Source organism: Gadus morhua, chromosome 9, assembly GCF_902167405.1.
Source record: "Gadus morhua chromosome 9, gadMor3.0, whole genome shotgun sequence".
Taxonomy (NCBI): Eukaryota; Metazoa; Chordata; class Actinopteri; order Gadiformes; family Gadidae; genus Gadus; species Gadus morhua.
This window is the reverse complement of record NC_044056.1, coordinates 19,325,541-19,338,415: the sequence shown is the minus strand read 5'-3', so window position 1 is coordinate 19,338,415 and position 12,875 is coordinate 19,325,541. Positions and strand designations below refer to the sequence as shown.

At 44.6% G+C, this 12,875-nt stretch overlaps 3 protein-coding genes across 4 annotated transcripts; 2 read left to right on the top strand and 1 right to left on the bottom strand.

Annotated features, from left to right (window-relative positions):
• The first annotated feature begins 10 nt into the window (after positions 1-10).
• lrrc10 (leucine rich repeat containing 10) lies at positions 11-2,387 on the top strand. The gene is made up of 2 exons (XM_030366886.1): positions 11-374; positions 621-2,387. Exon 2 carries the CDS (start codon positions 744-746, stop codon positions 1,557-1,559), a length of 816 nt encoding a protein of 271 aa, XP_030222746.1. The 5' UTR covers positions 11-374; positions 621-743; the 3' UTR covers positions 1,560-2,387.
• A 338-nt stretch (positions 2,388-2,725) lies between these two features.
• LOC115551249 (seipin) lies at positions 2,726-5,322 on the bottom strand. The gene has a single exon (XM_030366885.1). It carries the CDS (start codon positions 4,995-4,997, stop codon positions 3,858-3,860), a length of 1,140 nt encoding a protein of 379 aa, XP_030222745.1. The 5' UTR covers positions 4,998-5,322; the 3' UTR covers positions 2,726-3,857.
• A 66-nt stretch (positions 5,323-5,388) lies between these two features.
• On the top strand, positions 5,389-12,641 carry fnbp4 (formin binding protein 4). 2 transcript variants are annotated; one of them, XM_030366881.1, is made up of 17 exons: positions 5,389-5,564; positions 6,015-6,098; positions 6,202-6,326; positions 6,523-6,703; positions 6,853-7,000; positions 7,242-7,344; positions 7,448-7,792; positions 7,897-8,089; positions 8,277-8,398; positions 8,497-8,601; positions 8,855-8,988; positions 10,063-10,199; positions 10,318-10,604; positions 10,847-10,964; positions 11,093-11,286; positions 11,422-11,579; positions 11,946-12,641. In XM_030366881.1, the coding sequence occupies exons 1-17, from the start codon at positions 5,441-5,443 to the stop codon at positions 12,034-12,036; spliced, it is 2,649 nt and encodes an 882-aa protein (XP_030222741.1). In that variant the 5' UTR covers positions 5,389-5,440; the 3' UTR covers positions 12,037-12,641. The 2 variants fall into 2 exon arrangements, with proteins under 2 accessions (XP_030222741.1, XP_030222742.1); XM_030366882.1 differs by having other exon boundaries at positions 5,407-5,564; positions 6,205-6,326.
• The last annotated feature ends 234 nt before the right edge of the window (positions 12,642-12,875 follow it).

Sequence of the window (12,875 nt, the reverse complement as noted above, 5' to 3'; positions counted from 1 at the left end):
GTGTCATGGATGCAGAGCATGGACTTGACCTCCGCTCCTCTTTAAATCGCAGAGCAACTCTCATGCTTATCAGTGGCACTCTGGAACCGGCATTCTTCCTGTCGCTCTCTCTCTCCCACACCTCAGCCATGGGTAAGGAGGGGGAAAAGAGTCATCAGGCACAGATGGGAGGAGAAATCTGCCAGTGGTTGCTATCGCTTGAAAGTCAGCGAAAAGCTCGGAGCAATAGGGAGTGAGGTGAATGCACAAGAGAATAACTACCAAGAGGATACATAACAAGGGGATACAATACGTATTCTGCTCATTGAGTTAGACAAACACATGGTCTACTTGGAAGAAGCAGAGAATCATGGGCAGTTGGAAAGGCATTAAAGGTATGTGTCTTTGAGGATAAACTTTTATTCTATATTGCCTTTTAACTAAAGCTAATAATTTACAGTACATCAAATAGATTTTAAAGTAATTAGAGTACAATAATAAAATCATATCAGTGTGGGAGTTGATGTAACAGATTTGGGAAAGATACAGTTCTTTAGTTTATTTGATTGATTTGATTATTATTACAATGTTGTGGTCTTACTAATTTCAATGTTCTCCTCCTTTTATACATGCCACCAAAGAACATATCTTCAGAGAGGTGTTGGAAGACCGTTCCCGGACTTCTTTTAATAGCCTCAAACATTTACTTCGGTTGACACTCATGTAGAGGTGACTGATGTGTCATTAGCATGTAATTGAGCAGAATGGGAAATGCATTGCGAAGTGTCATGGCTTTCATTCCATCAGAGCGTTGCCAGCGCTTCTTGGTGGGAGACCTAAAAGAAATGCCATTTGATCGGGCTGTGGACCTGAGCAGCCGACAGCTACGGCGGCTCCCTAGTCCTGTGTGTGTCTTTGGGGAGCTGGTAAAGTTGTACCTGAGTGACAACAACCTGAACAGCTTGCCCCCTGAAGTTCAAAGCCTGAGGAAACTCCAACTGCTGGCCCTGGATTTCAACTGTTTTGATGAGCTACCTGAAGTTGTTTGCAGGCTAACCCACCTGAATATACTCTACCTGGGCAACAACAGGCTCTATAGACTCCCAAGAGAACTGGAAGACCTTAAGGAGCTTAATACTCTGTGGCTGGAGACTAACTGCTTCACCCAATTCCCCCAGGTGGTTTGTGAACTCTCAAATCTCAAAACGTTGCACCTGGGTTATAACCAGATCCGAAGTTTACCTCCGGAACTGGGGGGACTGGGAGAGCTACGCAGCATATGGCTCGCTGGGAACCAGCTGAGCGAGTTCCCATCAGTTCTACTGGAAATGCAGTTTTTAGCTGTTGTCGACGTGGACAGGAATAAGATCCGCTACTTTCCACGTCTGTCTCATCTACAGGGGTTGAAGCTTGTGATCTATGACCACAACCCCTGCGTCAACGCCCCTGTGATCGCCGATGGAGCCAGGAGGGTTGGACGCTGGGCGGACAATTCAGATGAAGAGGAAGACGAGGAAGACGAGTACATCCCTAAACTACCGGGTGAAAGGACGGCAGAGCTTGAGGAAGGACAAACATGAGGGATAGAGAACACTGATAAGGCAGAAGAAACTCCTGACCACCAGCTCTGGCAACGCTCAGAACTGCATGTTCAAGGCTACCCCTCAAGTGCTAAAGTGGATTACTGTTTAGAGAATGGCCAGTTTATTCTGCATGAGCAATACAAGCGCTCTTAGAATATGGGAAAAGATAATGGTATTATTTTGTAATGAAACCTGGAATTAGGGAGTTGCAGTAGCTCAGTGGGTAGAGCCTTAGAACAGTATATGCTGTTTTGATGTCCTTGAGCAGAAAGCTTTACCATCTAACTACTCATAACATGGCCTGGCTGTAGCATGCCACATGCATGTCTGGCTTTGGTGTCTCTGTGCTTTTTGAAGGAAATATGTTGATGCTTCTATGCTATTAATAGTGTGCAGTGTCTAGTTAATTGTTTATAGATCCATTTTTTAAATGTTCACCACTTTCTGACGATAGCTTAAATTGCATTTGTCAATTTGAAACAGAAATGATTGATATTGTGGATAGACAATAGGCACGACCAGCCAAGATATTATAAAATATATTCAGTATACTAATATAAGGAAATGTATATCATGCAAACCTGTATACACATCTAACAAATATCTATTATATTGACTTCAACGCGTGAGTTATTTTTGTTCTATTTAAATTTTTCTTGGTGTGATCAAATGTCAGCACAAAGGCTAAGTACAGGGATATATTTATTAGATTCAAGTGATGGCTGAGTTCCTCCATGCTGCTCCTCATTCAGACCAATGCATAATTGATTTGATAGATTGCAGTCATGGCTTTAAATAAAACTGCTAATAGGTTCTGTAAAAGGATATAAGGCTCAATTGAATTATTACACCTATAAATATATAAGTGTATTTGTTACAAGTAGAAGAAGTAGGTTGTACAAAAAAGGTGTTGATTACTGTTTGTGGACAAATGCTGATTATGATTATTTCCCATGGCCATGGGAAAATAAAAATGAAGTCATCCATTTAACCTGAAGATATGGTCTTCCCAAAATAAATCAAAAATACATACATAAACAGAATTTTTGTAATGCTTTTAAAGTAATGCAGTAAATAGGAGAAAAACTATTCTAGAAATTCTAGCCGCATATTGATGCTATTGGAAAACTAGCAACTCGTCAAAAAAAGAAAAAGTAAAAGGATTTATGTTAGTATATGCTTTTATTATGGAACAGAGAATAAACAACATTTATATTTTTATGAGATGCGCACACATTGACAATCGCATTTTGCAGCGAAGATTAAAACAATAGCAGTGTTAATATACTACCAAACAACGTCTTTGGCCTTTCCATTTCCCCCACATCCTTCAATAAACAAAACGTATTCTCTATGAACAAAAGCTCTTTATGCATTCTTCAGAAACTGACATCCCAAACTTATTTTACTTTGTTATTTAACATTGTATTACAATACCTTGCCCTATATTCTCCATCTGTATCCAAACAAAGGACAACAAAATATGTGCGTAAGAAACCAAACTTCCATAGCCAAGTTAACCCTGTAACAGCAAAGTAAAGAAATCAAGTTGGTAAAACATTTATCAAGCATCCACCATGTTTAGGTTTGACATTTCAAGAAATATACCAGTAATACCGGATACCCTAGTGTACCACAGGTATTGTATGGTATGGGAAAAGTACACATGATATACCTCATAGCTGTATTCCCTCAAATACCTATTATAGGAAAGGCCTCAAATCCTAATGAAAGACTCAATGATAGACATAATATGACATTTCTAATTATATTCACATTAATCTGTTTACTGTGTGTGAAGAGGCACCACAATTAAGTGTGTGCTGACAGAGAGGTTAGTTGCAAGTTGGTACATGCTTTATAGTGGGAGTACAAATAGTACATCCAGTCATTCCAATAGTCTGCGTTGGTGCCAAGAAAGGAGGGTGTGACAATTAACTACCGAGCATGCAATCTTAATCCCCAGAATCTAAGCATGACTGTCATCTGATGAAGTCAAAAGTGAAGACATGAAAATAATATAAGAACCATGAGTATTGAATCAATGGTGAACCCGTAGAGCACATCTCATGAAATTAAATCGATGACACATCAAAACGAGGCCTTAAATGAATGTATAGACAAACCTTGTTTTGGTGGTGGGGGATAAATGTTAAATAGACAACAAGAAAAAAAATAGCTTATGAACAAACAAAAAAACAAATACTTTCACCATCACCGTCCATCTGTGTAACGAGGATGGGGAGTTTGGGGAATCGTTAGCATATGGGTAACTGCATGCACCAAAGACCATGCCTAAGAGGACACTGAAGCTCCAGGTCTCTGTCGCAGAACTGTTTCACTCGGATCGGGTGACATCTCCAACAGGACCTCAGGGTCGGTAGAATTAGGAGGATCTTGAATGCCTTGGTCTTCCTCGTCAATCCCAGGCAACTCCTCCAGCATGTCTGAGGGGTCCATTCTGGAAGTCCCTAGTAGCGTGTCAGTTCCTGGTACATCAGACGATTCATTCAAAGATCCGACCACGGTGGGTTCTTCGAACTCCTTCCCTGTGGAAACCTTCCTCATGCGCATCCGAGCAGATTCTCCTCTTCGCTGAAAACGAGCATTGTTCCCCGTCATCACCCGAACTCTTACTTGCTCTGGAGGCCAAAGGCCGCCCCAGATAAACTGCAGGTAGCTGCAGAGCACAACGACACTCAGGAAAGCAAAGTTGGTGGCTACGCCGAGGAATGCAGAAGTTAAGGGGAAGTTGTATAGGACATAACGTACTCCGGTAAAGTAAGCATGGATACGTAGTTGAGCAGAGTAAATCTGTACTCGTTTGGAGTGGATCTCAATGACAGCTCCAACGCAGGGGAGATATGCATTTGTCCTGTAGTCTGAGAAGAGCTCAACATCTACGAGTTGCTTTTGCTCAGTTATTCCAGTCATCAAAATAGGGGAGAAAAAAAGTGTGCTGAGGATCTGGAGGACGGTAGAGCGATAGTGCAGCATTGTGGAGCGTGTTACTGACGAAACAGTCTCTCCTCCCTTTGCGTAGCAGGACATCTTGACCATGAACATCCCCAGCTGTTCGTTTACTGGAGACTCGGGCATCTCCAATTCTAAAGAGACTCTATATGGTTGGCCATTAGCCATTACCTGGTCTCTCCCGTTCTTCAGAAGGGATACGTTGGCAATCGGGAATGAACAGAGAAGCGGTTCGGAAGGATCACAGTCAGTCTTGTATTGATAGTGGACCGGAGTGGAGAAGCTGACAGTGGGCATGTAAGAGTAATAGAAGCTTCCATACAGAAAAATGGACACCCAGAGAAGCAGAACTATTACACACAACAGTAAAAGAGCCTGAAGCAGAGTCCGACGAGCTTTGAGGAGGGTGAAAGCTGCCACATCCTGCAACCACATCAGAACCGGCCCCATCGCGGTTCCCATAGTTTCTTAATCGACCCTATGTCACTAGTAGTCCCATGGACAAGAGGTTTGATGGCTTTTGGCAGTTGCTAGCTGGGGCGTCCTTGTCTTATATATCGGCCGGTGGGAGGTACTTAAGACGTTTCCTTTTGTTTATCCCCACCTTTAACGAACATGGAAGAGTCAGTCATATTCACAACGGCGTGTCTGCAGGCGATCAGACCTCACAACACAAACCGACGCCCTATTGCTAGCGTCATGCGGTATGCCGTGACAAATTACTTGGGTTCAGAACATCTCAGCGGCATCCCCAAAGCCAAACAGCATACAAAACACATGAACCGGAAGTTTATGTATTTCTGTCACGTGACCCTGGTGCTGGTGTGACGCAACCGCGCAGCCGCAGTGGATCTCCTCCCCGCGACCGGGTTCGCTTCCTCCCCAAACCACCAGGGGAAAAAGGGATGGGAAAGAAATCTCGCATTGCTGGAGGAACGGTCGGTCGCAGAACAATACTGCAGCTCTCGCCGCCTGGTACTCGCGTTGGGACATCTCATTTGAGGGAAGAAGGAGGCTCCGGATTTGAAGGTGTATTTCAAACTTGATTGCATTATTTTTTCTACTTGGAAATGCGAATGTATAAAAGGTGTGGAAAGGGCCCTTTTCGTTACAGTACTAGGTAGCGCTATCATTACAGCAGTTAATTCTAGACACATTAGGAGCACGTGTTCGTAATCGTTTGAGAGTACAATCGGTATGTGTTAAAAGTACAAGACTAGGCTTAACAATCGACCTGATTCATATATATATGATTTGCTAGCAGCTTGCTTGTAATTACTTCGTAATGTTTTCGTTAGCGTGTTAATGCTAGTAGCTAAGCTAACTATGCTACTGGCGGAAGCTAAAGGCTGTTTAAAATAAGCATTTAAGCAAGTAAAGACGATAGAAGTTGGAAATAATGTGAATGCATATAATCAGTGCATTATAGACATCCTTAATGTCATCCTTATTCCCTAACAAAGCCACTCTTTCTTGCAGACGAGTCGGAAAGTGATGGGCACAAATCAATAGGAGACGGAAACGTAAACATGAATATGAAGGGGCCCGTAATCAAGGCCACAGGTGAGTGATCGGCGTGTCTGCCAGTATGATTTTGTTCCATACTCGCGTAGATCAACACAAATGGCTCAAGACAATTATTGCATTACTTGTGGTTTTCCATCAGAAGGGTTGTCCCTACTTGGGGCCTATGAGGACAGCGACGAAGAAGAAAGTGACTCTCAACAGACAACAAAAGTACAGCATAACCAGTCAGCAGATATTGACAGCACATTGGCCAACTTTATGGCGGTATGTATGTATTAATAGACACATTATTGGATTCTAGGAATTTAACTTTTACATCAAAATTGCAGGGAATCCTGCAGATATTTCTGGCAGTGATTAATAACCACAATGTTTCATTGGGTCAGCTATGTCAGAAAAAAACCCAAGGCACAACAATTAAGGTGACGGAATAACACTGTTTTCCTTTCTTTCTGTTTAGGAAATTGATGCAATCACAACTCAGCCAAATTCAGAGGACGCCCCACCTCATCCTGTAGTTCCATCTCCCACCCCTCCCAGACCTGAAAATAACGTTCAGCAGGGAGTGCACACAAAGGGGCAGGAGCAGCCAAGTACTGAGGCAGACTTCCAATACAACACCCAGGACTCTTTAGCTGGAGGTAACCTTTACTGCGATTATTATACAAGTGTCATATACAAGCAAACATGTTAAGCCTGCTTAACATGCTTGAGGAAAATGACGTGTACAACGGAATCTTCTGTGAATAATTTTTTGTGTATAAACATCCTCCCTTTTCCTTATTTGCAGTGGGGGTGGAGATGGGAGATTGGCAGGAGGTATGGGACGACAACTCTGGCTGTTACTACTATTGGAGTACTGTAACCAACGAGGTGTCCTGGGAACTACCTAGTTACCTGGCTAACCAGGTGCAAGGCCTGCTGCAGTGCAGTAACAGGCAAGTCCCAATCACTACAATCATCATAATGGACACACTTGCACACATTCCTCGGTACATCCCCAGTGAGTACGATACCCCAGATCAGTGATTAAATTACACTGAACAACCGCCAGTATAATTGAAAGATATCAAGCCATTTTACGCAAAACAGAAAATGGCTAAACATACCGGTCAGTTAAAGAAATGTTGAGGGGATAGTCAATTGAGAACTTGTCCTTTGTCCCGCCTCTTATTGCAGTGCCACTGTCAATGGCAACGATACCGTGGAAGCAGCGTATTATCCTGAACAAAAACCTGCTCTTGCCCACACCCCAGCTATCAAGAAGGAGGCAAAAGTGAAGGTAAGTTTTCCCTTGGGTTATATAAACATTCCACCATATTATCGTTCACCGGCGCCAAGAATGAGAATTTATTGAGTGATACGATCCTTTTGTCTTGCTGCAGGAGGTGATGGAGAGCGTCGTAGCCGTCGCAAGCGAAGAAGAGGAGCGCCACGGTGTAGCCGCCTCCCTCCTCGCGGCCCTCATCCCCCCTGAGGTGAAGGTGGCGGAGGAGAAGTGGAGGAAGCGATTGCTGGGCCACCTTGAGGAGGGGGAGAATGGGATGGACTCCGACGGGGAGACATGCGGCCCGGCGGGCTCCCCATCCACCCCTCTGCGGGACTCTGAAAGCCTTCCCGTGGCCCCGAAAGAACCACGCTCCAAGAACCAGTCGCAGGAAAGCTCTGACGCAGAGGAGGAGACGGAGGAGGACACCGTGGAGCTGGAGCTCGCGCTCGAGAGGAAAAAGGTGAAAAGGCGGGAGAAAACGTTTACGAGCCGCTACATTTTGACTTTGGACTGGCCACCATCTTGGTATCTTTCGACTTACCTCGAGTCTCTATCCTTTCTCAGGCGGAGCTGCGGGCTTTGGAGGAAGGCGACGGTAGCGCAGGGGGCTCCAGCCCGTATTCGGAGACCAGCCAGGAAGCCCCAGGCTCGCAAGGGGCTGCCCTGAAGAAGTCCAGATGGAAGACGGCCTTCATCAGTGCAGCCAGCCCAGACTCTAACAGCATAAGCTCCGATATACAGGAGAATGTAGAGACAGGTGAGAGCAAAGAGATGTAGCCAGAAGTTTTGTAGGTCTACAAACCGTGCATGGCAAAGTGCTTTGAATTATCGTAACTTATTTTTTAACTGTTGGGCAGAGAAAATCACTTTTTTATACTTTGATATTAAGTGCGTTCCTACTGCCAATTATTCTTACTATGTGTCGTTTCTTTTGTCTCTTGAAGCTCAATTAAAATCCCCAGAGAAGCCTGAAGAAGCAGAGGAAATGGAGGCAGACGAAGCAGAGGACAAATCAGTTGTGAAAATTCCCACAAAAGATGTCGAAGTTGAAACACCAGAGCTCAGGGTAAGGAGAACTCAAAGTTCTGCAAATATCTACAGTATGAATACTGATTAATGCACAATTGCCCAAACCTCTGCCTCATGCTGCAACATGTTTTGTAGTTTCAGATTGGAGAACTAGCAAACACCTTAACCAGCAAGATGGAGTTTTTGGGGATAAACAAAAAGGCCATTTCGAACTTTCAGCTGCTTCTGCTACAAACGGAGGTACGGGCTGAATTGCTAAAGTTATCAATGTATAAATACTACATTGTCTCATCTCTCTTTCATGGCACTTTCCTCAGAGCCATATGCCACCAGTGTTTAATATTTAAAATGTTCATTATAATCCGCTGAAGGGTATGCATTTTGTTTTCATTACTCATCTGCCTTTTGTCTCCTCTCTCCTTGTCACTCCCCTTTCTCTTCCTTTCTCTCCTCCTTGGGCCACACGTCTCTTGCCTCTTTTGCCCCTTTTCAGACGCGGATCGCTGACTGGAGGGAGGGGGCTCTGAACGGACTCTATCTCCGCCGCAGGCTCCAGGAAGCCGCCCAACACATAAAACATTACGAACTTAACGCCACCCCTAAAGGCTGGTCCTGCCACTGGGACAGGTACGCGCTCCTTACCTTTAACATCTCTAAACCCCCATCCCCCGGCAATCTTTACGTGTGACTACCAAAATCACGCCACCACTACCACCACCCACAATGCCGGGGTTGTAGACTTTGTTTATCATGACTTGGAAAGGAAGCAGAACCGTTGCGAGTGGATCAGAATCCACGACAGAAACCCGCTGGGTTGCAATCCCGGGAACCTGCCTTATGTTATTATTGTATATAATAATAATAAGGGAGCATCCGCTGTTGGCCAGCCTGTCTTCCTGTATACATAACATCACAGAGAGAGGACCTACTCTCCCAATAGCACAGACTACCCAGTCCTTTACTGTGAGGACATGAATAAGATGTGCCAGATGTCCGGTTACGGTAGGGGGGTTGGTTGCGTGGGAGGACTTTGAACTTTACAGGACCGCAAACCCCCCATCCCCTACTGAATGCAATGATGACACAGCCGCCTGGGAGGGACGCATCAATTAAAGGTGAAGACGGAGCATTGACCGGGATCCAGCAGGTCAGACCAACTCTTATTACATGTTTTCCTGTCATTCATTATTCTCTTGAAACACAACGTAGATAATCTGATGTGTAAAAAACGAAATACGATTAACATGTGCTTTTATTTTCAGCTTTATTTATTTTTATTTTTGGACAACAATATATCCAATTCTCTTTGTACTCTTCCTGTGTGTTTGGGTGTATGTGTTTTGGAAGGGAGTGGTTGTCTAAAATGAATACATTTTGGACAACAACAACGGTGTGAACTTGTGGTCGTTACTATTTTGAACAGCCTTTTCAGGACCAAAGATGATTTTGTTTATGATTTATCTGATTTTGAGCAGAAGGTGGGTTCCACTGTCCACATCCACAGCCTGCTTTCTAATTCGGCTCTCAAGAATGGTCAATATCACCACCCCTTTAACACAACACGGCCCTCTTGTGGCTGTTTTGTCTCTACTTGAATGCTTTTCTGCCCGAATTGCCTTGGGTCATCAGGCTGCATAGCCAGTTACAGAGCGAACCATTGAAACTTGTATTCTCTCTCTATCTCTCTTGTCCCACTTCTAGAGAGCACAGGCGGTATTTTTATGTGAATGACCGGACCAACGTCTCCCGGTGGGATTTCCCAACTAAGGAGGAGCTGCAGGATGAGCCCAGCGATGACCAGACATCCAGCCAGGGAGAAACAAACGCCACCCAGACAGGTTAGCGCCTCTCAAAGACCCATAGAAGCTCAACCAAGGGGGAGCCTGTTGTCGGGGATGTCTTTAAAGTTGACAGCGTGTGAATGATCATTTGTCCCCTGTAATCCCCTCCGTGCAGAACCTATTGCCTGTGCCCCCGCCGCCCCGCCCGCACCCCCGCCGTGTTGGCCCCCAGCCCAGCCCCAGCCCCCTCCTCCCGAAACCCCACCCCCGCCCGCCGACTACCCCCCGCCTCCCCCGCCGCCGCCGGGCTCCCCCCCGCCGCCTCCCCCTCCCCCGGACAGCGACGGCGACATCATGGAGGTGGAGATGGAGATGGACGACGAGGACGACGGCGAGCCACCGGCTCCCGGGACGGAGGAGGACGGCAGCGGGAGGCCACCGCTACCCTGCGTCCCGGCAAGGGTACGCATCGCAGGGGAACGCGCCCCCCACTGTCGGAGGAGACTGAGATTCACCTCATTCCATTATGTATCTGTGGGGATTTAAATGTAGATGATTTTATTTAATTTTTACTTTGGGGGATTTTAGAAATATCGAGAAATTAGTTTGCATGATGAAGAGAGATGATTCAAAAGCCGTCATTGGAGCCTCATGTTAAGTGAAGGAGGCTTAAATAATGTATCGTTTTTTTTGTCTTTTCGCAGGCCCTGGATTCTTCGGCTTCTTCTGGGAAAGGCCAGAAACGAAAGGCCGGTCATCTGAACAAGGCCATCACTATTGGCAGCGGCGCTATTCTCTATACCCAGAACACCGTCAGCGCAGGTAGAAAAAAAAAAATATATATTCCTTCAAGCACTGCAAAATTGTCCAGGCGTGCCGTTTTAAACGGCATAGTCTCTGAGCAGCTGTCAGAAATGTTTTGAATTGAATGCGTGCCCCTGCATCTCCAGCTTCTGTCATGACGGCCAACGCCTACTGGGGAGTGGCCACGGTCGGTGCTCCCTCGATCCCCGCTGAAGTCGTGGCCCCACCTCCGCCCGCGCCGCCCGTCCAGCCCCCTCTCCCCCTAACCCAGCCCCCCCCCGAGCCCTCCACCGCCAAGGCCCTGCCGACCGACAAGGGCAAGAAGCTGAAAAAGGACAAGGTTGGTTACGACACTGTTCTAACTTTTATTTTTGTGCTGTGTTTTTAAAGGGAACTCATCGCCCGGTATTGTACACACCAGTCAAGTCGTATTGTTCAATTGTGTTTCTTCAGCGTTTTTTTTGTTTTTTTTCAGTCGAAAAAGACCAAGACTAAGATGCCGTCGCTGGTGAAGAAGTGGCAGAGTATCCAGAAGGAGCTGGACGAGGAGGACAAGAGCAGCTCCAGCGACGAGGACCGGGACCAGCTCAACAAGAGGACCATCGAGGAGTGGAAGTCTCAGATGCTGCTGACGTAAGAGGCTACTCACTCACAGGAGTCTTGCACACAAGCATATTCTAGCTTTAACATGAAGTGCCGTGAACGAGATTAAAGATTATCTGCCAAAATAGTATTTGTACTATGACCGTATGTGGTTTCAGAGCGATATTAACCTGCATTCTCCATAAAGTTGAAAAAACATTCATGTCGCTCATTATACCCTTTAACAATGTTAATATTTCCAAAGAAGGCAAACCGAATCTGCCTCTTGATGCAAACCATGTCGTGTTTTCCTTGGCCATTTTGTTGAAGGGAATCAGCCTCTCTGGAGACATCTGGTCTATTGCTTTTTCGTTAATGTTCATATTCTAACTGTTCATTTGAATCTCCTTTCCTCAGAGGGAAATCAAATAAGAATGCCAACTTTGAGGCTCTCCCTGTAGACTGGCGGGAACGTCTGAAAAAGAGGAAGAAGACGAATAGCATGTGAAGCTTTGTCTCCGGGATACACTGCAAGCTAATGCTCCGCTCTCATGCCTGACCTCCACAGATGTTGGGGACATTTTGTCCATACTTTTAATAGTTTGAATAAAAGATGTAGAATACTGTTGTGGTCGATGAAGATGTCCGTGTTGAAGATATAGGACTAATGATGGGGACTCATCTACTCTTCTTTCTCTGCATCAAAAAACCCGATATGATATACGAGTTGCAGACTGCAGTTTGCAATCTAAATTGTCCTTTTTTTAATGTAACAGAACTCAACATAAATATATTTTTAAGTATTCTTATCTCTTTTTTTTTTTGCCCATGACGGCCAGTTATATTTTGATATTTTCTACTCTTAGCATGATGAACAAGAGTGAATTATGTGCCAAATTACCTATCTTTATCCTCAGTATGTGATATATGCACACAATTGACATGGCCACCTAAATCTGTTGAATGGATTTTCCATTTTATTGAGTTATTTGTTTTCATTACTCAACATAGATTATTTCTAACCGAAGTCAATGGGCAGTCATGTTTTGGATGGAGGGTGTCCCCCAACTTGTACATTGTTGTAAAAAGTTATTAAACACATTTTTTAATTCACGTTTCAGTTTATTTGAACCTAATTATATTATTTATTTTTAAACTTCTTTAAAATGTCATTTGAGTTAAGCCATTTAGGCCTATTACTTTGATTGTTTTATGTTAAAAAAGCAATAAGAGCTTAATTAGAATTGGTTGTTAAGACTAACCAGACATGAACATTTATACAATTTATATATTGAGCCGGATTCTTTCCGACATCCACGGTAACATCGCTGTTCAATGTGGTTGCTA

Excerpts from the sequence above, each read along its gene's own strand:
- lrrc10 (XM_030366886.1), top strand. The coding sequence starts at position 744 with ATGGGAAATGCATTGCGAAGTGTCATGGCTTTCATTCCATCAGAGCGT.
- LOC115551249 (XM_030366885.1), bottom strand. The coding sequence starts at position 4,997 with ATGGGAACCGCGATGGGGCCGGTTCTGATGTGGTTGCAGGATGTGGCA.
- fnbp4 (XM_030366881.1), top strand. The coding sequence starts at position 5,441 with ATGGGAAAGAAATCTCGCATTGCTGGAGGAACGGTCGGTCGCAGAACA. Across the intron at positions 8,399-8,496 it reads TTGAAACACCAGAGCTCAGG|TTTCAGATTGGAGAACTAGC; the intron begins GTAAGGAGAACT and ends CATGTTTTGTAG. Across the intron at positions 10,965-11,092 it reads CCAGAACACCGTCAGCGCAG|CTTCTGTCATGACGGCCAAC; the intron begins GTAGAAAAAAAA and ends CTGCATCTCCAG.